The sequence below is a fragment of the Typopeltis vanoorti genome, chromosome 23 (assembly GCF_054136105.1).
Source record: "Typopeltis vanoorti isolate ZY-2024b chromosome 23, IOZ_Tvanoo_1.0, whole genome shotgun sequence".
Lineage (NCBI taxonomy): Eukaryota > Metazoa > Arthropoda > Arachnida > Uropygi > Thelyphonidae > Typopeltis > Typopeltis vanoorti.
Genome location: NC_143571.1, coordinates 68,515,873 through 68,543,368, shown reverse-complemented (window position 1 = coordinate 68,543,368; position 27,496 = coordinate 68,515,873). Strand labels below are relative to the sequence as shown.

Below are 27,496 nucleotides of genomic sequence, written 5' to 3'. Positions count from 1 at the left end.
TCTTTATGTTGTCCATTACAATTTTAAAACTGTTTCTGCTAATAACTGATATAAAACCAGCAAAATATTAGCAACTAAAATATTTAATTTATTGCGTTATTGTTGTGAATAAAACCCCAAAATTAGTGATTTGATTAATTTGGAGGAAAATTGAGTTGAAAGTTAATAATAATGTATATTTAATTATATAGTACTATTACAGTACATCCCCTTGAAGGTACTTATCAGGAATTTCATGATAAAATCTGTAGAATTAACTGTTAATTTAGCATAACAAATTAATAAAATAAACTATATAAGAAAAAACATGGTAAGAACCGGATATAATCAACCATCACTATAACAAAAGTAATAAAAGTAACAGTTCATTATAGCAGGTTTTGAAGCCTGCTAGGCATTGTGAACTTTATTTACAATACCCGGGATTTAACAGGAACTTGCTGGAGTAATCTTTGGTGATCTGTTATAGCATGAGAATTTACCATAAGTGTATTACTGTAGAGAAGTTAACTGAATTACTAATACATAAAGTAGGCAGAAAAACATTACAAGAACTGCTGTTAGTCTGCAGTAACATTTTATATATATTATATTAAACCACCAACCTCCATTATGTCCTCAGGGCTATCTCTAGTGCTGGAAACAAGTGCTACACCTCGATCAATAGCATAAACATCAATAGGCAAACTCTGAACACCAGATGTCGGTACTGAAGTAGAATGTTCACTATATACAGATATGGTTTGATTGTCTACAAGTGCTCCAGCACTGGAAGCTATCACATAGGGGGATGACACTCTCTCATTAATACTTTCAATAAGTTGATGCTGTTGTCTGAGATCTGAAACTAATGATGCAGAAGTAGTAGGGGCTTCAAGTTCTGCTGCATATTTTTGAGCCAGCATGTGCTTATGATTAATTGGAAATGATGATGTGATGTGGTTTATTGTTGATGCAGATGATGAGCTAGGAATAATAGAATGAAGAATATCCCTCTGAGTCAAAACTGGTGACAAAAGACTATGTGCAATAGTAGCAACTGATCCATCGGCAGCTAGAAACTGGGACTGGTCAGCAGCCAAAATTGTACGATGAGAAAGAGCTTGACTAGATATTATTGGTCTTTGTAATCCTGCATTTTCAAGAGCCAGAGTGTCAGCATGTGAGGTAGCCATAAAAGCAGCAATGCCACTTCGGTCCAAAACGATGGGCAAGCCTAAACCTGCAACACTCTGCTGTGCTACAGACACTGCATGTTGCAGTGTTAATGTATCCATAGTAACCCGTTCCAGAGATGATTCTGGTGTAGTAACATGAGCAATATGAGTAACATGGGAAGAATCTACTGGCTCAGATAATCCCAAAACATTACTATCTGAAGCTGGTGGTGAAGATGCTGAAGATGCGGAAACTTCAGGCGAGGGATTACGTGATGATATATGCTAGGAGAGAGGAAAAGACAAAGGAATACATATGCATTAATAACTAAAATGGGAATAGCTATGTAAAATTTTAATTAATAAGAAAACAAATCAGCTACACATATTCATATGCACTGATTAATAAATAATGTGCAAAATAATAAATGAGTACATGTTGAAAAATGGACAGGAACTTACAGTCAACTCTCACTACAGCAACCTCATAGGAACACAGGAATAATTTGTTAAAGTGGACTTCCTTTACAGCAGAACTGTACCCATTCAACTTTGATCAGGACTCTTCAGCAGTTCACTACTGTGACTGAGTTGGTTATAATGGCTAGAGTGAGCGTTGACTGTATTAGAGTCTTTTCATTTGTGAATATGCAAGTTATTCTGTGATGCTAACTGAACAGATTTTATTGAATATATTGTAACTGGAATCCTTACAAAAATCTGTCAAGAAATCTCTAATTATTTGTTTCAATCAGATTATTTGCAAAAGCAACAGGAACAAAAACATATCGAAACATACAGAAATAACTCTGCTCTAGCTATTAAAAAAAATTGAGATTCAGCACAATTGAGATGTCTGTCTGGTTTCATCTGCAAAATTTTGATAGCAAGCTGTCGTAAACTGATAGTAGGTATAATTATGGAGAGAGAGGATGGTCATCATCATCATCATACGTATCAAGGATTTAGGCCTAGTATGGCCTGTTCCGGCCTTAAAAGTCATCGTTGAATCGTTTAAGAGGATGTCCTGGTTTTCTTTTTCCTAATGGCTTATACTTTAAGGCTTGTTTTGGTAATCTTTCTGTTTTCATTCTTTGAACGTGTTCCATCCATTTATGTTTATATTTTTTAATTTTTTCAATTACTGGTTCTTGGTTTAATTCTTTCATAATATCTTCGTTTCTTTTGTGATCAAATAGGGTATACTTTGCAGTTTTTCTCATAAACTTCATTTCTGCTATTGTTAATCTTTGTTTGTCTTTTTGTTTTATTGTCCAGATTTCGCTTCCATACATTAAGACCGGTAGGGCTAATGTATTGTATACTTTTAGCCTGGTTTGTTTTTGAACTAGGTTTGGTTTAAATATAGAGTTAATTACTCCTGTTATTTTTAAATATTTTGCAATTTTTATGTTTATATCTTTTTCATTTTCATAAGTGATCATACATCCTAGGTAGTTAAATGAATTCACCTGTTCTAAGATCTTGTTATCTAATACTATTTTAGTTCTTGCTGGATCTTGTCCTTTAAAGGCCATAGTTTTTGATTTTTCCGTTGATATTATCATATCATAATCTTTGGATATCTCATTTAGGTTTAAAATAGCTTTCTGTAAGTTATATTCAGAATTTGTAATTATTATTTGGTCGTCTGCAAAGAGGAGAGTGTTTAAGTTAACTGTAGGTGAAAGTTTAATCCCTTGATGTAAATTTTTACTCCATTTTATTATTATTTCATTTAAGTAGATATTAAAAAGAGTTGCTGAGAGGGGATATCCCTGTCGGACCCCTTGGTTTATCTCTCTTGTATATGATAGCTCGTGATTTAATCTTATTTGTATTTGATTATTTTCATATATACTTGTGACAGCTTTTAGGATATTATTTGGTATTTGTCTTTCTTTTAATATGTTAAATAATATGTTTCTTTTAACTTTGTCAAATGCTTTTTCAAAGTCAATAAATGCAATATGTGTTTCTAAATTATATTCTCTTCTTTTCTCTATTATTAATTTTAGGCAGAAAGCTGGGTCTATACATGATCGTCCTTTTCTAAATCCATTTTGTACCTCTAGAATAAAGTTTTCGGAATATTTCATTAGTTTGTTATTTAGATTCTGCTATATATTTTGTAACATGAATTTAGTATACTGATACCTCTATAGTTTTTAGAGTCATCTCTATTACCTTTCTTAAAGATAGGAATCACAATTGCTTTTTTCCATTCTATTGGGGGGATACCAGTTGAGTAATTTTTTTTAAAAATAATAAGAGTCTTCCTTTGAATCTTGTTCCTGCGTATTTATATAGTTCTGAACCTAGCTTATCTTCTCCAGGTGATTTTCCGTTTCTTGTTTCTTTCAGGCTGATTTCTAATTCTTCTTCAGTTATTTCCTTTTCATTTTCGTTAATTGTTTGCCAGTTGTCTTTTTTAAAATATTTGTCTGTCCACAGTTCTGTGTAGTAATTTAGAAATTCTTCTAATTTCAATTCAGTGTTTAATTTTATGTTTTCTTTGGTATCTGCATTTAGGTGTTTCAAAATCTTATATACATTGGGTCTTATTTTATATAAATCATGTTCTAAATTAGAAACAAATTTATTCCATGATTCTCTATGTCTTTTTCTGACTTCTCTTTTAGCTATGGCTCTTATTCTTTTATATTCTATTTCATCTTCTAATCTTTTACTGCTTAACCATTTGTGATAGGCTTCTTTTTTCTTTTTGATTATTTCTTTGATTGTATCATCCCAGATCTTCAGTTTTTTTCTTTTATTGAATTTTTTGGTCTTTCCTAAGCTTTTATTTGCTGCTGCATTTAGTATTGTTTTTATATTAAGCCATTCTATTTCTATTTCTTCATTTTGTTTTATTTTATCTAGATACTGGTTAATTCTTTGTTCATATAGCCACTGTACATTTGTGTCATTCAATAGTCTAGTTTTATAAACAAATGTTTCAATTTTTCTTTCTGTTCTTGTTACTTGTAGCCATTTAGGTGGTAATCTTAATTTTATTTTAACAAGGAAGTGGTCACTGCTTATTTCATATCCTCTGTGAACTCTAACATCTAGTGAAAATTTTGATGTCTCTTTTCATTTAATATGAAGTAATCTAATATTGATTTCCATCCTCTTGCTGTCCAAGTATATTTATGTATGTCTTTATGTTTATAGAAGGAATTCATTATTTTTAGGTTATTATAAACTACAAAGTTAATCAATTTTTTACCATTTCTGTTTAGAGTGTGTTCTCCATGTATTCCTATATTATTATTAATTTTCGTTTTTCCAATTCTTGCATTTAAGTCTCCTGCTAAAATTACATAATCATTTTTATTTATTTTATTATACAGGGTGTTCGGGATAAATTTGACAGTTTCGTAAGGAAAAAGAAAATCTTCTTTGTATCTATTAAATTTAATGAATTGACAAAAAAACATTACAGGCAGAGTTAATTACAATACTATCAACAAGATTTACTCAAAATAACCACCATTAGCATCGATCACAGCTTCAATTCTGCTTCGGAACCTCGAACAAGCTGATGCTACAGTCTCCCTGGGAAGGGCCGCAAAAACTGTTTTAATTTTATCCATTAACTGGGCTTTTGTATTACTGGAAGTGCGATTGGTGTCTTTTTCAACTGCGCCCCATACAAAATAATCCATGGGGTTAAGGTCTGGGGAGTTTGGAGGCCAAACATTTGGACTGGTGAAGTCGTAGAAATTTTCAGACAACCATTTTTGACTTTTCCCAGAGGTGTGGCAAGGGGCCGAATCCTGCTGCCATACATACGGCCTACCATTGGCTACCCTTGTTATCCAGGGCTTGACTACAGTTAGCAACTCTACGAACAAAGCCCGAATTCCAATGCCAGGGTTCTTCAACACCTGTTCCTGCAGATTTACGAGGAATTCTGCTGTACGAACGCAATCAGATCGTCTGCTAGGGATCTTTCTTCTTGCTACATCCTCGTAGTCACCATTGCAAGTCTCTAGTTCATGCCTGATTGTTTTTACTGTATTCAGGGAGCATTGGGCAGCAGTCGTAATATCCTTATTTTGATGGCGGGCACGAATCATCATGATACAAGTTATTCTCTTCCATGATTCAGGTGGGTTCCAGCTATCCATCCTTTCTGACATCTTGTATATGAATGAAGAAGGGTCCAAACTTTTAAATGAAGAGAAGTGTGTGTTAATACATGTAACTTACGGAAAAATATAATTAATTATAAATATGTCAAATTTATCCCGAACACCCTGTATATGTTTTGTAGCTGATTATAAAAATCAATATTATCCTGTTCTCTTCCTTCTTCTGGGGCATATAAACCAATTATTGTTAAATAGCCTCTATCTATTTTTATTCTAGCTTCTATTATTCTTTCATTCCATAATTTATAATGTTTTAACTGTTTTGAAAGGGAGTTATGAATCCAAATCATGACTCCTGCTTGTGCTCTTTGGTCTTTGTCGACTCCACTGTATATCACATTAAAATTTTCAGTTCTCATAGTTCCTTTTAATTTCTTTTTTGTTTCAGTGATTACTGCTATTTTAAAATTTCTTTCATTTAATAACTGGTCTAATTCTATTTCTTTATATGCTATTCCTCTTACATTCCAGTTTGCTATGTGTATTATATTTTGTCGTTTCCATTTTCGTTTTCCCTTTTCCATTCCAGGGTCGTTTCCCATAGATTCAATCCGATTATCTTTTTCTGTCAGCTTACAAGTATGGCTTACAAGAGAGGATGGTATTTAATGAAATTTGATTTTACTACTTCCAATTGATTTTAATACTTCCAATATTCCATCTCAGTCACTGAGACATCTTCAGTGATTACAAAAAACTAATGTAACACACACGTTGCTATGATTGCTATTAAAATTTGTTGTTTTAAATTTTGGTGTTTCAACTGGAACATTTTTAGTGGGCCAATAAATTCCAAAGAAAATTATCTGTTTAATGTATTAGACCAAAATTGGATTTATATTTCACAAAATCCACACAGTTTTTGATCGTTGGACGCTTAATAGAATATATATACAGCATTCGGAAAGGATTGAAATTAATTTTAATACTTCCAACATTCATCTCAGTCACTGAGACATCTTCAGTGATTACAAAAAAACTAATGTAACACACACACTCAAATACAACACAATACTAAGCCAAACACGTGGGTGATTCTAGGTGGCCTAGTATGTAAAGTGGGATCTCTAATAATTAATGTTTCCCAAATTTTCAGCTTAAGTTTAAATACCACCAGCCATGACGTGTATACATGTCCAAGTTACCATGGATACAAAGTGCATATTAAAATTGTAATACCATTGATATTACACTGAAATATATGATGGTTAAAAAGTGTATAAGGAGTGATGTATGACGGCAACGTGGTTAATGCAACCATATTTATTTAGATTCGGTTGATTTCTGAGTGCTGCTGCTGCAGATTTTAAAAATAGTCTTTCTTTATTGAATTTATTGTGGTGGAGCATGGTGGTTTTTTCCAGGAGATCCTGTGGGTTGATCCAAAATGTGGTATACTAGGCCAGACTGACCATAGTTGTAATTGGAGATGGGCGATTTGTGTTCTTCTAAGTGGATGGTTGCTGGTCTATCTGTCTGTCCAAAGTACACCAGATTCTGCGTTTGATGTTATATCTATCTATTTATTTTCAAAAACACTCGACAAAGATTCCATCAGTGCACTAAGCCTCGGCCACAATTTCGGCGTCACACCAAAGGAAGCCAGTAATAGATATAATGTATAACATCGAATGCAGAATCTGTTGCTTAGCACTGGAAATAACCAATAACATCAGACTTAACGTTGCCAATATCCTCGGCCAGTCGTCGCCCCAAAAAAGTAATTTATTGTCCGGCCAACTCACTGCTCTCAGAAAATTGCGGAAGGAAAAATGTATCACCAGAGCAGATAAGTGTAATGCTACAGTCATCCTTAATGCACGGAATATAATCAAAATATGGAGATTATCCTCTGAGATCATGCTACCTACATCCCACTAAAACACGATCCCACAAAATCACAAGCGAAAAAATTAAAAAACTTATTTAAAAAAAGTATTCTCCTGGCCTTCACACATTAGAAAAAAACTCAAACCTGTCTGTTCTCATTGCCCCCTCCCCGTAATATACCTAAAAATCCACAAACCTTATTCCGGGAAGGGGGGGGGGAAACGAAAGGTTTGAGTTTTTTTGTAATGACCGAACGCCAGGAGGATACTTTTTTTAAATAAGTTTATTAATGCCACTAACGCACCATGCTACAAACTGTCAAAGCAGCTAGCTAACTCTCTGACCTACCCTTACCACATCCAATTTATTATTATTATCATTATTATTATTATTATGGGCAACTCCAGGGAGTCCTTAGACTCATCGAGGGAGGCCCTAAACATCATGTCCACACAACTATACGACATTCTCACAGTATCTATCATACCTTGCCTTGAATTCACTCACCGTCATAGCACAAACAACAAACTCTGGCAGCTTATTCCACTCATTTACCACTCTAAAAGTAAAGAATCCAGCTCTAACACCCTTGCTAACCACACTCTTGCCCAGCTTCCATAGGTGTCCCCTAGTTCTCCCACTACCAGTACTGATCTCAAAAATATCCTCTGAATTAATCCTATAGAAACCCTTTAGCAATTTGAATGTCTCAATCATATCTCCCCTTTTCTGCTTATCAACTAATTTCTGCAACCCACAAATCTTCAACCTGTTCTCATAAGGTTCATTCCATAGACCTGCTATCATCTTGGTCACACGCCTCTGGATCCTCTCCACCTCCTCCCCATCAAGAAGAAACCTAGGTGACCAAATCTGGGCACAGTAGTCGAGATGAGGTCTTATCAAGGCTCGGTACAGAAGTACAATAACTTGCCAAGTGAGTTGATGAGCTGATTTAGCTACTTTTGCAATGTGCCCCCGAAACTTCATCTCCCTATCCACCAACACTCCCAAGTTCCTGGCCTCATTAATCTCCTGGAGTACAATTCCACCAATGTGGTATACTGCTGCTAATCTTTTCACCCCAAAATGCATAACCTTACATTTTGTCACATTAAATTGACATCCATTCTCCTCAGCCCAGAACTCCAATCTATCCAAGTCGTCCTGCAAGATTTTGATATCTTCTGCATTCACTATTGCCTTACCCAACTTTGCATCATCAGCGAACAAATGAACTGTTCCTCTTAGATCCTTCCCTATATCGTTAATGAACAAATTAAACAGCAGTGGTCCAAGAACAGAACCCTGTGTTAGATCCTGAATGAAGGAATCTTGCAAAGAAATCATTCATTCAGAATCTAACATACTAAACTTACTAACAAAGAGAAATACCTGCACATCAGCTGAAATCAAAAGTGAAAGTTCTTCATTTTTGTATAAAATTTGTATTCTTTATTTCATGTACCATATATTTAAGCTATTGTGATCATATTAAGATTTTATTTAGAGTCTTAAAAGAGGGATAATCTGACTTAATTTAAGCCTCGCTTAAGCTGTGTAAAAATAACTGTGAGTTACCAAATAGTTACTAAATTATAATTCTTGGAAGGTATAAAACTACACATGTACAGCGTGACGCTGGCGGCAGTAGCATAAGCAGAATGCATATTGATACGAATTCTGGGAATAGAGGAGCATAACAGCATCGGGGAAAAGCAAGGGATGAACCCAAGGGGTGAAAAGATATGGGCCGTGTGCAAAGGGGACTCCGAAAAAAAGAGGGCGCTCTATTGAAGTATATAAGGGGACAAGCGCCATATCGAAATCTGTCTCTTGTCGTATCGTTTTCCTGTTTGGTGGCTCGGAAGTTAGGGGGAGTTAGCAAAAAAGGAGGGGGGGGGAAGCATCTGTGCTAAGATGTCGGACAGCAGCCTTTTTTGAGATTGGAGTAGGATTCTACGCAGAGCTGAAGATAAAATTTCCAGTCCTAGCAGAAACAAGCCTTCACTGAAACGTCCCATCGAAATGTTCCTGAAACGCAAAGATTTAAGTCTATTTTCGGCAGAAATAATGAAGATAGCGTGATCCCTACGTTGGCATGTGGACAGCCAATACACAAGAAGTAACCAGACGTACACGTGGTGCTGAAAGACGCAGAAGAAGTTCAGTAATAAGGTGAAATTACTCTATTTTGTGTATAAAATTCATTAGAAAAGAGAAGATTATTCGTGAATGTAAAAATTAAGAACAGTACTCTAAAGAACTTTGTGGACAGTCTCTAATTGGAAAGTTAACCACCTTTGAGAGAGTAAGAAGAATTGTTTAGAAGAGATCTTTAGTATTGTATGTAATAGGATTAATTTAATGAGATTAGGATTGTGGATTTTAGTAACTGAGTAGCATTAGAATGTTTGTTTATATTGTTTTATGAATAGTATTACAGAAAGGAATTTAGCTTAACTTCATATCATTTGCTATCTATTCCAATATGCAGTTACTGTGTTTCTCATGCTTTATGACCTTTAATTAATTTAGAATATGTTAACCTCTTAACTCGAGCTTCATTTAGTATTGAGTCATAATTAAGTGTATGAATTTTTTGTGTATTCTGTTTAGATATTCCAATAAACATGTCATATTTACCTAAACCTGAGTCATGCCTGATTACGATTCCAAATTAACACTTATAAAAATATAACCTATTTTGGCAGGAAGGAATTGGGAAGTGTATATAATTATAGAATTAGGTCACGACTGCAATTATCTGAATCTATACGGCAGTGGTAAAGATCATTGTGTAAGAACGCCTCAGAATCTAGTATTGTCTCCCTGAGTAAGGATCCCTTTCTGCTATAGGATACTGGCTGGCGCAGCAAAATATAAATTCGCCAGTATCCGAAGAGGAAACAATCCTAGATATATGTATATTAGGCCCGATATCTGAAGAAGTAAAATAGCGATAGAAAGATAGAATAGATATATATAAAACAGAAAATATAGAGAAAGCAATGACATAACAATAGAGCAGCTGGTAGGATTTTAATTGGATAAGGTTTTATATGAGAAAGGATTTAATCAAACAAGTAATCAGCAACAAACTAATTAAGTATTAATTAAGTATAAATCGTAAAAATAATATATATATCACCTGCATCACACCACTAGTCACAGGCATCTTTTGGACTCTACTCCTGAATAAACTACTCTCTGATATCTCTCCATCAACCACCCACCTATCCATCTCACCAACCCTATATCCATTCCCATGTGTTGTAGTTTACGGATTAAAATTCCATGTGGTATCCTGTCAAATGCCTTAGCCAGGTCCAGCAGTATCACTGTAAACCCATTACCCTTATCCAGTTAAGCCGTCCTGTGTTATAAAACTTAAGCAAGTTACTGAGGCATGATCTACCCTTCACAAAGCCATGCTGTCGCCCATACAGTATCTCATTTTCATCAATCCATTCCTGTATTTTTCCCTTGACTACTTTCTCCAAGACTTTGACAATGACTCTTGATATGCTGATCGGTCGGTAATTTGCAACAGTAGTCTTGGATCCTCCTTTATGCAGTGAAACTATTTTCCCCTCTTTCCACACCTTCGGGACTAAACCAGACCCGAGACTCAGATTAAACAACATGGTCAAGGGCACTGATAATTCCTTAGCCGCTTCATGCAAGACCTGTGCCAGTATACCATCCAATCCCACAGATGTATTCACATTAAGGTTCTGTAATAGACTATTCACCTCCATACAGACTATTCATTCATCACAATTCTCGTATAAACTAATGGCTCCTTCATTTTTTCAATGTCACCACCTGGATGATATACTCTTGCAAAGTGCTTGCTCAGTAATTTCACTATATCGACTGATTCAGTGACCTCTTTACCATCATCATTCCTTAAAATCATTCTGCTGTGTACAGTTTTTTTTTTGCTTGCAGCATATTGAAAGAACTGTTTGGGATTCTCTTTAGCTTGCATAGCTAGTTTCCTTTCATAATCAGCTTTTGCTTTTTTTTATCACACTTGTTACCCTTCTGGCCTGCGCTTTATACCGTTCATGTGCCGGTCACCTTTCTCTTTAAATTCCATCCACAGTTGTTTCTTTTTTTGCAGCTCAAGCTTAATGGTGTTATACATCCATTTAACCCCTACTTGTTTTACTATTCGGACCCTCTCCTGTAAATGCTCCTTGACCACTTCTCATGCTCTATCGACATCCAGCCCTTGTAGTATTACATGCCATGGCACTGAACTAAGCAATCTCCTAAGCCTGGCATACTTGCTAGCATGGTAATTCCGTATATACCCTGTCTTAATCAAAAATTCCACACCTTTAGCCACCTCCCAAGTGGCTAAAGGTGTGGAAACCTTATGATCACTCTCACCAATAGGTGGCAACATGGTCATATTCATTACAGTCAAATTCTCAGATGCTATTACCAGCTCAAGCACTCTCAAACCTCTAGTATTTTCAATTACATGCTGTCTCAGATAGTTATCCCTTAATAAATGAATAAAATCCAGTTCCTTCCTCATGTGTCTTCTCCTCCTTCCAATCAATGTTACCATAGTTGAAATCCCCCATAATAATTACCCTCCTTCCACTCATTGCTTCTATTTGCTTATGCATACTATCTCCACCATCTATTCCGTCACCTGGTCTGTAGCAGCACCCAACTGTATATTTTGTTCTGCCAGTCTCAATCTCACACCAAATAGCCTCAAATGAGCTCTTTTCACTATCCTACAATACAACTTCAATTCTCCTTGGCTGCAGTTCATCAGCTATCATCAATAACACTCCTCCCCCATTTTATTCTCTCTGTTTCTCCTAAACACACTATAACCTACACATTCTATCCCACTAACTAAATCATCTTCCGTCAGCCATGTTTCACTAGTGCCAATAACATGTGGCCAGGAAGAGCCCATCAAGGCCAAAAATTCTTCCTTCCAGGAGTATTAGTATACATGAAAATTCTTTCATGTATACTAATACTCCTGGCATTAGTATACATGAAATGCTGAGGTCCCTTTGTCCTACCTCTATCTTGATGCGTTATTCTAACTATCCCATTCCGATTTCTTGTCCTTAATACTGGCTCAGGTACATTATATACATTCTTACACTCAACTGCCTCACTGATGTCTGCATATTTGCTTCCTCCCCTCCTTGGTAGTTCTAGTTTCCCAGGTTCTGCACATCCATTTTCACTTCATTCAGCAACACTTTTTCCAGTCTCTGCACACCAAATCCATTCAAATGCAGGCCATCCATCTTGTATAAATCCTTTCGCCCATCAAACTCATTCCACACCACACCGTCTGCATAACCTGCGCATAAAGTCATTTGTGATTATGGCCCTCCTTATAAACTCTTCTCTGTCGTACCGCAGCAACAGACTCACCATCCTAACTCTGTCACTCTTTTCTTTCGCTACTTTACCAATACTTTCAAGTCCTCTCTCATAAAAAATTTATCTCCTTTCAATTCATTCGTACCCACCACAACTATCAATTCTCTTTCACCCTCTGTTTTTGCACTCTAATACTCTCACTTACATCCTTAAATTTTGCGCCCGGTAAGTAAGATTTAGTTAAACTCCCATCTATCACTGCTCTTAATAACGAGTCACCATACAATACTCTTTCCTTCGTTTCAGAAACTTCCACTCTTACGCTTATTTTTCCTTTCAAACACTTGTTTATTTCCATTAGCCGAGGCACTCTGGAAAGAGTTTGCAGGTGTTCCAAATTCCGCTGCGCACTGTGAATCACTGCATGCAACCTAGCAATCTCACTCCCTACAAATAATTCCTCATTTTTTCATCATTTAAACATTTTCTCTCTCTCTGTATAGTTGCTTTCACTCTCTCTTTGATCACTGCTCTTTGCCATCTTGTACAACATCGCAATTCCATATTAAGCCACTATTTTCACTCACATTCTGACTTTCTTCAACCATAACTATCTCACGACCTGACACATACTTCAATTCCTCACTTTGCTTACACTTTCTGCACATTCTCCCACCACTATCACTTTCCATCCAAACTCCAGCCTCCTTCAGGAATGCATACCTCCCACACACACACATCACATTGGACAAACTCCCTCATATTACAGTTTTTGAACAAAGGCGTCGTATTTTTGGATGCCATTATCTTACGTCGCATTGGTGCCATGTTCTATTCTATGAAACGTATCGTTAAAATGCTAAGTTAAATAATGTCTCCATAGCTTGCATAGCTAGTTTCCTTTCATAATCCGCTTATCCTATATAAAAAACTTTACCCATAATAAAACCCTCATAGAAAATCTAATTATAAATAATAGACATATTGGTAACCTTTGACATAACCTCAATGTTTACCAATATTCCCTTAAGTGACACCTTAACACTCTTAAAAAACGTTTTTCCTTCTGACATCTTAGATCTCTTTTCCTTTGCCATTAATTCTGGTTATTTTTTTTGGAAGAACAAAATCTTACAAATAGATAGTGGGAACTGCCATAGGTTCCCTCCCCCCCTTCTCATCCCCCTTGCCAATTTTTATATGGAAAATTTTGAAAAAACAAGCCATAGATTCAGCCCCTCTCAAACCTTCTATCTGGCTAAGATACGTAGATGATGTGTTCTCTATTTGGCTTCATGGTCCAGACACATTAGACTATTTCCTCAGTCACCTCAACAGCCTACATCCAAGAATCCACTTTAAGATAGAAAAGGAAAATAATAATAGTTTACTCTTCCTAGACACCTTAGTTACACCTTCCTAATGGTAAACTTTCCTTCACTGTATATAGTGAAACCTACACACACAGGCAGATACATTCATGAACTCTCCCACCACCACCCTGATCAACAATATGGCATTATTAAAACTCTCACCAATGGCTACAGCTATTATAGTATTAAAAAAAAAAAATTAAAACCATACCCTACATACAAGGCACAACAGAAAAAATAGCCAAGTCCTTAAAAAAGTGTAATCTCCACACAGCATTTAAGCCCCACTGCAAACTTGCTACCCTTATCTGTTCTACCAAATATCAGCTCCCTCCTCTCTCAGTGCCTGGAGTTTATAACGTACCCTGTTCCTGCATGCTGGCGTACTTTGGACAGACAGGTAGATCAGCAACCATCTGCTTAGAAAAACACAAATCATACATCTCCAATCACGACAATGGTCACTCTGAACTGGCATACCACGTTTTAGATACAACCCACAGGATCTCCTGGAAAAAAACCACCATGTCCACAGTAAATTCAAAAAAGGAAGACTTTTTAGAATCTGCAGCAGCACTCAAAAATCAACCGAATCTAAATAAATATTGTTGCATTAAACTTTCAAACATTTGGGAATCATTATTTATCAGAGATCCCACCTTACATTCTAAGCAACCTAATCCATAGAGGGCACACCACCTAGATAGGACTTTAGAGTCACCCACATGTTTGGCTTAATTGTGTTGTATTTGAGTGTGTGTTAAATTAGTTTTTTATAATCCCTGAAGTTGTCTCAGTGACTGAGATGAAATATTGGAAGTATTAAAATCAGTTTTAATCCTTTCCGAGTGCTGTATATATTCCATTAAGCCTTGAACATGATGTCCTCATAGCACTTAAGCCTCAACACACAGTTTTTGACAAACTTGGATTTTTAAAAACTTCTAACACTTGGCAAAAGTCTATGAATATTGTAAATTTGCCACTCACATCTTGACAGATCTCATGAAAACAAGGGTAACATGAACAACTGAAAATTCCACTCTGACCAATCTCAAACTATTTTGTATATATAAAGAATTAAAAGAATCTATTAAGGCGATGTACGTGTAGTCGCATGTATATGCTAGGATACAGTAATTTTCATTGTTGAATTAGTCAATAGTTCAAGAAGGATTCTTCCTCCCCCCATTATAATTTCATTTATATTATTCTTTTTCTAGCTTACAGAACCTCTAAGAATCATAAAGACTTGGTAAGCAAAATGAAGAACAGCTGTACTAGGAAAACTCAAGTACCATCTTCTTCCAATCTTTTCTGTCCGGAGCACTTCCAGTCCAATCTAGGATTCCCCATTTCATATGTCTTTTTGTATGTTATGCTCCAAACATTATCATGGTCTTTATATCAGCTTATCTTGAATACTTGTTTAACTATTCTCCCCTTACATATTCTTTCCACCTGTCCAAGTCGTCTACAAGATCTAATTTCATTAGTTAATAGTGAGAATCTATAGAGCTGGTATGGTTCTTGATTATGTCTTCTTCTCCTTATTCATTTACTTGTTCTGTTATTATCTCTTCCAGGTGTAAAGACTTTTCTAAGGAGTTTATTTTCAAAGGCTTTTACATTCTGGTCTGTTATGCTCCAGGTATCTGTTCCATATAAGAGAAAATCTTTAATGACTGTTTCATATAAACTGGATGTTTATATGAAACATTCTAGCTTGTATTTCCATAATAATTTTATTATCTTAAGTAACCCATGTTCTGAAATGTTTTTGAAGGAAGCTGAATTTTTTAATTTCTGGTTATCAATAGAAAACTGGGCATTTTCACCTTGGTTGTTTCTACACGCTTTTAAATGTTTAGCTTTATTCTGGTAGATAATAACTTTTCGAGAGATAGATTCCAGTATTGAGACCACGTGTTCATTAAATATGAACAGGATACGTGAAACCCGACAAGTTTCGCAAGTTGTATGACTTACATCGTCAGGAGCATTGGTGTATAAAAAAAGTTAAACACAACTAACAAAGATTAAATTCATAGTCCATTAGATATTTCTAACTGCAACATTGAAAAAATTGAAACATTCGTTACTGAATGTTTGTTGGAACGTTGTTGTTTGTTGTCACGTTCTGTGCTTCAAGTGTGTTATGTCCGAGATATGAGGAAGTTAGATTTTTTATGAATGATGACCACACTTCGTGTAATATCAAACCTTGGTTTTTGTTGCACTGTGTAGGAATTCTAAGCATTTTTGCTGCTTCCTTGAATTTCCCTGTGAAACAGTTTTTATCAATATATGACATGATTGTTTTTTCCCAAAGTACTTTATGGCCAGTAGAAGTTGTGTGGAAAGCTAAGCATGATTTGTGTTCTCTTCTTTTTTCTACGTCCTTTTTATGTTCTGTCATATGGACTTCTCCTGACCTTCCTGTCCAGCCTATGTAACAAATGCCACAAGAACAATAGATTTGGTAGACCCTGGTTTTTTATGGGATGGTGTGAAGGTTTCGGTGGATGTAGGAATCTTGATATTTTTTCTATTGTTTTAAGTTGTACTTGTGGAGCAATGTCGCTAATCTGTCTGTGACATTTTTGATGTATGGTAGTGAGATTACATTCTTGAAATCTTGTTTTTCTATGTTGGTTGTGGGCGCTGTGTTCAGGATTTTCTTGATTGTTTTTGGCTCAAATCCATTAAGTGTGAGGTTCTGTGTAAAGTAGTGCAATTCCTCATTTCGCTTTTTTTTTTTTCAGTGCTGGATATCTTATATGCTCTGTCTCTCAAGGTTTTTATTATAACTATTTTTTTGTGAAGGGTGGTGGTGGTGTGAGGTTGCATTAAGAAATCTTCCTGTAGTTGTCAATTTTCTGTAAGCGGAAAAGGTTAAATTTTTCTTCTTCATTTTTTTCTATGAGGATATCCAGGAAAGGTAATTTTTTATGTTCTTCTATTTTCAAAGTGAATTTTACATTTGGGTGTAATTCTGTTAAGATATTCTTAAAAAACAATTAATTCATTCCTGGGCAAATGACAAAAATGTCATCAACATACCGTAGCCATCTCTTAGGTTTCTTTTGATAGTTTCATAGAGCATTAGTTTCGAAGTTTTCCATCAAGAGGTTGGCTTTTGTTCCCAAAATTCGTCCTGGAATGTGAAAAACATATTTTTCATACAGTGTTTGTATAGTTCTAGAATGTCCGGTGGAAAAAGATTTTCAAGAAGAGTCACTGTATCATTTCTCGGTACATTAGTAAAGAGGTGAATCTTTTTTCCTATATGCGTGGTGCTAACATGTTTGTCAAATATTTCACCAGATTTGATGTCAGGCAATCTCTTCCATCTACGATCGGCCTCCAAATATAAAATTCACTTTGGAAATAGAAGAACATAAAAAATTAATTAATTAATTTCCGCGTGATGGAACAACGTAAGTTCCCTTTTTTAAGGGAATGTATGGCACCATCTAAGTCCCCCCCCCCCCCAAATTTTATTCTGGCTTTGGAACCGGCATAGCTGACAAATCAGGCCTATGGCTGGGTCAGTATTCTTGACTGTAATCCATGTGTGTGTGTGTGTGTGTGTGCCCACAACCGGTTTGCCTGCTAGCGAGATGAAAAACCCCAGATAAACTATGGGAAAAAACGCTGCCATCCACACCCAAGACTGGCTAACTTGGCTATGGTTGAGGAAGACCATTTTAGCTCCTCACGTCATCGACGGGAATTGAACCTAGGACACTCCTCCCACAGGCGTATGGTTGCAAAGCACAAAGCCACCAGGCTAACCATGCATACACATAAAAAATTATCTTTCCCAGATATCCTCATATTAAAAATGAAGAAGAAAAAGTTTTAACTTTTTCCGTTTACAAAAAATCGACAACTACAGGAAGATTTCTTAATACAGCCTCACACCACCACTCCTCACAAAAAATAGGTATAATACAAACCTTGAGAGACAGAGCATATAAGATATCCGGCATGGAAAAAAAAAAGCGAAATGAGGAATTACACTACTTAACACAGGACCTACACTTAATGGATTTGAGACAAAAACAATCAAGAAAATCCTGAACACAGCACCCACAACCAATGTAGAAAAACAAGATTTCAAGAACGCAATCTCACTACCATACATCAAAAATTTCACAGAATTCCTACACAGTGCAACAAAAACCAAGGTGTTTGATATTACACGAAGTGTGGTCATCATTCATAAAAAATCTAACTTCCTCATAACTCGGACATAACACATGTGAAGCACAGAACGTGACAACAAACAACGTTCCTACAAACATTCAGTAACAAATGTTTCAATTTTTTCAATGTTACAAACAAACATCTAATGGGCTATGAATTTAATCTTTGTTAGTTGTGTTTAACTTTTTTTATACACCAATGCTCCTGATGATGTACGTCATGCGACTTACGAAACTTGTCGGGTTTTCACATATCCTGTTCGTATTTAATAAACCTGTGGTCTCAATACTGGAATCTATCTTTTGAACTACTGAACCACAGAAACCTTTGCATACAGATGATAACATCTTTTTCATCAGTGGTTTTTTTTTTTCTAAATGTTATTCTAATATATTCGGCATTTTCTCCAACTAGGCAAATATTATTATTATGGGCAACTCCAGGGAGTCATTAGACTCATCAAGGGAAGCCCCAAATCATATTCATCACAATTCAACATCACTATTCAACATTCATACAGTATCTATCATACCTCGCCTTAAACTCATTCACTGTCACAGCATCCACCACAGACTCTGGCGGCCCATTCCACTCATTCACCACTCTAAAAGTAAAGAACCCAGCTCTAACACCTTTACTAACCACACTTTTACCCAGTTTCCATAGATGTCCCCTAGTCCTCCCACAACCAACCCTGTTCTCAAAAATATCTTGTGAATTAATTTTATAGAAACCCTTCAGTAATTTGAATGTCTCAATCATATCTCTCCTCTTCTATCAACCAATTTTTGCAACCCACAAATCCTCAACTTGTTCTCATAAGGTTCATTCCACAGACCTGCTATCATCTTGGTCACTCGCCTCTGGATCCTCTCAACCTCCTCCCCATCAAGAAGAAACCAAGGTGACAAATCTGGGCACAGTAGTCGAGATGGGGTCTTATCAAGGCTCGATACAGAGGAACAATAACCTGCTTGTCTCTGCTTGTTAAAGTATTTTTCAGAAGCCAAGTGATTTGATGAGCTGATTTGGCCACTTTTGCAATGTGCCCCCTAAACTTCAACTCCTTATCCACCAACACTCCTAAATCTCGTGCCTCATCAATTTCTTGGAGTACAGTTCCACCAATGTAGTAAACTGCTGCTAATCTTTTCACCCCAAAATGTATAACCTTACATTTTGCTACATTAAATTGACATCCATTCTCCTTAGCCCAGACCTCCAATCTATCGAAATCATCTTGCAAAATTTTGACATCATCTGCATTCACTATTGCCCTACCCAACTTTGCATCATCCGCAAACAAATGAACTGTTCCTCTCAGATACTTTCCTATATCATTAATGAACAAATTAAACAGCAGTGGTCCAAGAACAGATCCTTGTGGCACACCACTAGTCACAAGCCATCTTGTGGACTCTATTCCTGAATAAACCACTCTCTGATATCTCTCCATCAACCACCCTCCTATCCATCTCACCAACCCTATATCCTTCCCCATATGCTGCAATTTACTGATTAGAATTCCATGTGGTATCCTATCAAAGGCCTTAGCAAGGTCCAGTAGAATCACTGTAAATAAACCCACTTACCCTTATCCAGTTCAGCCGTCACTGTGTTATAATACGTGAGCAAGTTACTGAGGCATGACCTACCCTTCACAAAACCATGCTACCCCCGATACAGTATCCCATTTTCATCTATCCAATCTTGTATTTTCCTCTTGACTATTTTCTCCAAGACCTTGATAATGATTCCTGTTATGCTGATTGGCCAGTAATTTTCAACAGCAGCCTTGGAACCACCTTTATGCAGCGGAACTATTTTCCCCTCTTTCCACCCCCTTGGGACTGACCCAGACCCAAGGCTCAAATTAAACAAAATGGTCAAGGGCACTGACAATTCATTGACCGCTTCACGTACGACACGAGTATACCATCAAATCTCACAGATGTATTGACATTGAGGTTCTGTAATAGACTAGTTATTTCTAGTCTATTACCTCTAGTCTTTATCATCACAATTCCAGTATAAGCTGTTGGTTCTTCCATTCCTGCAATGTCACCACCTGGATGACATACTCTTGCAAAGTGCTCGCTCAGTAATTCCACTATATCGACTGATTCGGTTACCTCCCTACCCTCAGCATTTTTTAAGATCATTCTGCCATGAACATTTTTCCTTTTACTTGCAACAGATTGAAAAAATGGTTTGGGATTCTCTTTAGCCTGCATGGCCAATTTTCTTTCGTAATCCACTTTTGCTTTTCTTACCACCCTTGTTACCATCCTGGCCTGAGCTTTATACTGTTCCTGCACCTGCTGGTCACCTTTCTCCTTAAATTCCCTCCACAACTATTTCTTTTTTTGCAGCTCAAGCTTAATAGTGTTATTCATCCATTTAACCCTTACTTGATTTATTATTCGGACTCTTGGTATGCAGTCAACCATTGCCTTCTGCAAACACTTCTTAACCACTTCCCATGCACTATCAACATCCAGCCCTTGCAGTTTTACATACCATGGCACTGAGCCAAGCACACTCCTAAGCTTGTCATACTTACCAGCCCGGTAATTCCACATCTACCCTGTCTTAATTGTAAATTCCACTCCTTTAGCCACCTCCCAAGTCATGACCTTATGGTCGCTCTCACCAATTGGTGGCAACATGGTCATGTTCGTTACAGCCACATTCTCAGTTGCAATTACTAGGTCAAGCACTCTCTTCCCCCTGGTATTTTCTACTACATGCTGTTGCAGATAGTTGTCCCTTAATAACCGCATAAAATCCAATTCCTTCCTCCTATGTGCCCTCTCCTCTTTCCAGTAATATTAGAGTGTAATAATAATTACCCTCCTTCCACTCATTTCTTCTATTTGCCTATGCATACTATCCCCACCATCTATTCCATCACATGGTCTATAGCAGCATCCAATTGTATATTTTGTTCTGCTAGATTCTATCTCACACCAAACAGCCTCAAATGTGCTCTTTTCTCTATCCTGCAGTTCCACTTCTATACTCCTTGGCTGCAACTCATCAGCTATCATCAATAACACTCCTCTCCCCCCCTTTTTATTCTCCCTGTCACTCCTGAACACGCTATACCCGTTGCATTCAATCCCACTAGCTTTATCATCTTCTGTCAGCCATGTTTCACTAATACCAACAACCTGTGGCCTGGAAATGCCAACCAAGGCCAAAAACTCTTCTTTCTTGTTCCTAATACTCCTGGCATCAGTGTACATGAATTCCAGAAGCCCATTAGTCCCATCCCTACTTTGATGCCTTATACTAACTATCCCATTCTGATTTGTTGTCCTTCGTACTTGCTCGGGCATATTATACTCATTCATACACTCGACTGCCTCCCTAAAGTCTGCATATCTACTCTTCCCCCCCTTAATAAATCTAGTTTCCCTGAATCTGTACATCCACTTCCACATCATTCATCAACACTTTTTCAAGCCTCCATACACCAACTCTATTCAAATGTAACCCATCCATCTTATATAAGTCCTTTCGCCCATCGAACTCATTCCACACCACTCTCCATGCGTAACCCACGCATAAAGTCATTGGCAATTATGGCCCTCCTTCTAAACACTTCACTGTCATACCGTGGTAAAATACTCACCATCCTAACTCTCTCACTCTTCTCTTTTGCTACCTCAAGTAATTCCCTCACATCCTCTATCATTTCCATTTTGTCTTCTTTCAAATCATTTGTTTCTGCCACGATTATCATCTCTTTCACCCTCTGTTTTTGCACTCGAATGGATTCACTGACATCCTTTATGTTCGCACCCGGCTGGTATGATTTCGTCAAACTCTCAACTATCACACCTCTTAATAGCGAATCCCCAGACAGCACTCGCTTCATTTTATTAACGTTTACGAACATTCTATTATTTTTCGTAACAGACTTCTGCCGTTTATTAGTCGGTACGTTCAGCACACATTTTTCCATATGCTTCAGTTGCCTTTTTTGCCCTGTATATCACTCCGTTCAAACGTGCGATTTCACTACTCGCATTTATCTCACCATTTTCATTATCAATCAAATCATCCATTTGCTCTGTATTTCTACCTTCATTTACACTTTCAATGATGCTCTCACACCTATCTGGCACTACCTCGCAATTCTCTATCACACCGCCATTTTTTACATTCTGACTATCGTTAACGATATCACTCTCGCCACCCGAAACATGCTTGAGATCCTCATTCGCCTTACACTTCCTGCACATATTAACTCCACTATCACCATCTAACCAGACTCCCACCACTCTTCGCAATGCATACATCTCACAGACAGCACATTGCATAAATTTGTTTACATCAAAACTCTTAAACAAACATGGCGACCTGGCCGCCATTTTTTTTTTAATCGGTGCCATATGTATGCTATCTTATCTTAAAAATAATAATTAAAATAACACAGAAAACACACAAAAATTGCACAGACACACCAAGAAACAAAAAGCAAACAATACTACGTAAAATTCTAGTTAAACCTACCAATGATAACACAAAATACTACTAATCTTTTCGGGAGCTCTCGACAAGCTGACGATCATATCAGTGTGCCACCTAGCGACGGTGTTTTTCACTGACATAATTGCATATATAATATCATCTGCATATCTTTTCCAGTTTCTCTAATACATTTTTTTAAAGCTAAATTAAATAGTTTTAGTAAAATGAACCAGAGAAATTGTAAAAGATAACTCAAGTTACTTCATTTAGCTTGAGAAAATATGCATTTTTCTAAAGTTAAATAAAACAAGTTTCAGTCCAGTCTCAAGAACAAAATGTTCATATCTAATTCCATCAGTCAATACCACAATACCACACACACACCAGATGGTGCAAATTTTGATTAAAGTTATTTTCATATGAGGTATTCCAAATGCATTTATTACTCCCCAAAGGCCTCTCTGAATGCTATCGTATGCTTTTTGAAAATCGCAAACAGAACATGGATGGGATAATTAAATTCTGACCCCCTCTGTTTTATCTTCAAAAGTTTGTATTAACACTAAAAATGCAAATTAGTTAGCCAAATATCTAATTGCTCTGCATTCAAATAGGGTTACCATTAAAGGTGAAAATGGATTCGGGGTTTAAAGTGTTTCTCATACACTGCATGGAAGTCTCTTCCCAATTACCAAACTTTAACCTTTAAACAAAGTATATTAATCAATAGTAAGTGACTGAGATAATTACATATATAATATATACTCTATTTTCATTAATACAAGGTTCAATGAACTATTTCTGAAAACAAGTAGAAATCTAACTTTGAACTTACCTAACATTAATAAAAATGATATTTTCTTTTAATGAAATAAAAGAAACAATAAAAAAAGAAACAGCACAACAGAAATTAAAATGTTGTACACATAAGCGCTCTGTTTACTTTCAAATAGGAATCCTCAAGAACACTTATGATATATGATACTTATCACAAAATACCTGCTATATTCTTTAAAATTAGTAGAAACCATTGAGAACTGTTTGATCAAGCAGTGATAGGATGTAGTAGAAAATATCTCAAGCAGAATTCAATCAGAGGTACAAGAGGGAAAACTAATTAGATAACTGAAAGTTTTATACTATTTTTTGGAACAGTGAATTCCAGATGATCAGAACAAGACTCACACTGTAACGATCTATAACATACAAAATAATGGCAGGTGATCATAAAAGAAGTTTATGGTTCTTAATCATATTATTGTGTAGTGATATCATTAATTAGCACAGCTGCTAAACCTAGAGCCATTTTTGGCATATGTAGTACAGACATAATTTTGCCATTAAAATTGTTAAATTAAAAAGACCTGATAAATTTTAACAGTGATCCTAAATACCAAATTCCACTCCAGTCCAAACATTCTCGTGTGTCACCCAATTAGTAGGTATCCACCTGGATGATGAACAAATACTGGCAATCTGGGACATATATGATGATATGCATTCTTTATTTTCTTAAACCAAAAACGATGGTACAAGATGATGTAATTTCATAACAGCTGGGGCACTGCCCAGTTAAAAGAGGACTCAGTTATCTTTGCTGGAGAACCATGCCAAATATTGAAAAATCAGCTCCTGGAATAATTTTAAACTCACCATCAGAAAAACTGAAAATAATGTAAGAAGTATCAATGGAAAAGAAACGAAATGGGCAGAAAAATTACAGAAGTATGATGTCATTATATAATGGGCATTTCCAAGATGAAGAAAATTAAAAAAAAAGTGAGACTATGTTAATTAACAGCTATAAGTTGTTTTATTAAAGAAAGAGTGATCAGGGACAGAAAGGTATAGCTATAGCATTCAACAGTAAACACAAAGACAAACTTTTTGAATGATAGCCTATTTAAAAAGTGAACAAGTTTCAAAATGGGGAATTAGAAAATGATATGCATTTGTGGCTACAGTCCAACAGAAGGCTCTACTAAGAAAGAAGTGGAAGAATTTTTTGTCAACAGGGAAGACATAAAGAAAAAGGAAAAACTAGTTGATGTTGGAGATCTAAAGAGCAGAGTGAGCAATAAACACTGATACCATGTTTCAACATGGTATTACTGAAACATGAAACACCAATAGAGAATACAATTTGGTTGCTTAATTCCAAACTGCCAGCTCATCTACATTTGTTCTGTATCCAAGTGAATACTTAATAACAGGGCACACCACAAAAATCGATACTCCACATTCCTTACAGACTATATGGAGATCTCCTCTTTGACACTTAAGCAACCACCCCCATGCTAAATCTCACATATATGTCATGTTTAATACGTTCATTTTTACAAGTTTTGTTTGGTGAGAGTTTATTGTTTATATGAATTACGTCTCTGTTATGTAAAATATTATTCAACATTATTCAATTATTTACTTTGTATTATTCAAATTGTCTTGTGACATAAGAATTATAATAATGCAAATATGTGTGTGACATGGAGTTCACGTTGTGAATTCAGAGATCAAGCATGCACATAGGTTGTAAAACTTATGTATAAGAGCTGTTGTTTTGTAAGAGAGTTGCCATCATAGATAATAAGATCAGAAGGAAGGTTGTCATTAGTAAGACAGAAGGTCATTGTTGTTGGAAAAGACACTAGTCGGCAGCAAAGTAAAGAAGTCAGGGGGAAAGTATAAGAGCTGTTGTTGGCAAGACAAAGAAGAGAATCAGCAGGAGAGTAAAAGAACCTCAGAAAACTTTCTTGAATCACTTTCCAAGAATAAGGAACTGTACAGCAAATGTATGCTGAAGTGATAGTATCCATGAAGAATATAGAATCCATCATGAAAGCTCAGGAAGTTGGAATTGCATTTGGGCTACTCAAGTAATATGTTCCAGTTATTATTATTATTATTTTTTTTTTTGTAATATATTCCTAGTAGAGCAAGGTTTCCAGACTATGCAAAAATAAATAAAACATTGCAAAAAATATAAAAATTGATAAAAAATGTAAAAAAAAATCCTTAGTCCACCCATGGTACAAAATGTACCACAGATTTATAATAGACTTTTATGGGTGAGAACCCCCCCCCTCCCACACACACACACAAAAAACCATCTTGAAAGTCAACCAAACAAACATTAATATTTTCATCTTTCTTTAGAACTTTCTCCACAATTAATCTTACCATTAATATGTGGGGTACTTATACTCCTGTCTATTCTGAAGCCTATTTGTTCATCATCTACATTTTCTTCTTTGTTTCCTTATTCTTTCTGTTGTTTCTTTCAGTACTTTAGTCACATGACTTACTGGGGCAAATGTGTTATTTTTAGAGTCCATTCCACTTTCTCTTTTTTCTTTTAAATATTAAAATTGATTTCTTACATTCCCTTGGTACTTTCCCTTCATCCCATTCAGTGTTACATATCTGGTGTAGTTCATATATCAATCTCATCATCATATTCCAGCAAAATTGAAATAATTATTATTCCAGATCCCCATGGAGTCAGAGGACTCAATGTGGGAGTACAATCTTAGACAACACACACTCTATATCACTCCTTAAACTCATTCACCAGTGATGTTCTAATTACCCTATTAGTAATCATGCAAAAAAGCCATTCCTCACCCTCTTGCTCACCACTTCCATTCAAAACTTCCAAAGTTTGCCCCTTATACTGGCTCCTTCCCTTCTTTCTATCATATGAAAGATCTCACCAGAGTCTCTGTCATTACCTCTCAAAAGTTCAAAATGTCTCAATCATATCAGTTGACAGGCACTATGCAGTCCACGTGCCCTCAGACTATCCTCAAAACTAACATTTTACAGTGCTGATATCATTTTTGTTATCTGTCTCTGCACTCTCTCAAAGGTTATTTTATATCCCTTTCAAATTCTGACCAAGTATCAGTACAATAATTCAGATGCTGTCTGATCAAAGCTTGATATAACGGAATCACCACCTTTGTGATATGTCCCCTAAACTCTACACTTCGAGTTTCTATCAATCATCATCCAAGGATCCTTGTCTTCATCTACTCCACTACCTCCTCTATTCAGCCTCTCATCAATAGAACTTCAAGACTTTAAATTTAGTTACATTACACCGATATCCCTATTCATTTGCCCTTGTTGAGCATATTTAAATCCTTCTGAAGGGCTATCACATCTTAAATATTAAAGTTTTTTTTTTTCATTTGATTAAATTATAAATTAAACATGCCAAGAAATTATATTCTTGGTTTAATCCTTTGTCCAAGTGTAAGCAAACAAAGTTTGCACCTGAACTATCTTCATGTGCAAACATTGTTTGCTATACTCCCCTCTCCCATTTATTTGCCCTTGTTCAACATATTCAAATCCTCCTGAAAGGATAAATATCTTAACTATTAAAGTTTCTTTATTTGATTAAATTATACACTCATGTTCACAGAAACCACATCACCTGTTTAAACCATGCTTCATTGATAATTAAATCTGAATGCCTATTTGAAAAGGGATAATAACACAATAATTGTCACAAATAATGAAAAAGGTAACATACCATTTTTATTTTTGATTAGTATTTGGCTCTTTTCATTATAAGATATGACATAATTAGGAAATGACAATTAATTGACAAATTTACAAATATTTCAAAATGGAGTGGAGACAGTGATACTTGTGATATTTTCAATGGAAAAACAAATACCGGTATCAAAATTTATTTCAACTACACAATTTTACTAACATTCAAAGCTAAAAATTCACTTGTTACTGTTTAGTACTTTATGGGTACTTTATATTTACTTCTTGCATTTCATCGGCAGGATATCGACAAAATCAATTTCCTGATGAGTATGAAACCATGAAGTGACAGTTGTCACTTCATGGTTTCATACTCATGAAGTGACAACTTCATGATTATTTGGGATCT

General features: G+C 35.9%; 1 protein-coding gene across 3 annotated transcripts in view; it reads right to left on the bottom strand.

Moving 5' to 3' along the window:
• Positions 1-27,496, bottom strand: part of LOC150093934 (uncharacterized) — a 513,542-nt gene that overhangs the window by 437,747 nt on the left and 48,299 nt on the right. For all 3 annotated transcript variants that reach the window (XM_090412955.1, XM_090412957.1, XM_090412956.1), the window contains exon 5: positions 606-1,442. In XM_090412955.1, coding sequence (XP_090269081.1) covers positions 606-1,442 — 837 coding nt within the window. The remainder of the gene's footprint in view (positions 1-605; positions 1,443-27,496) is intronic.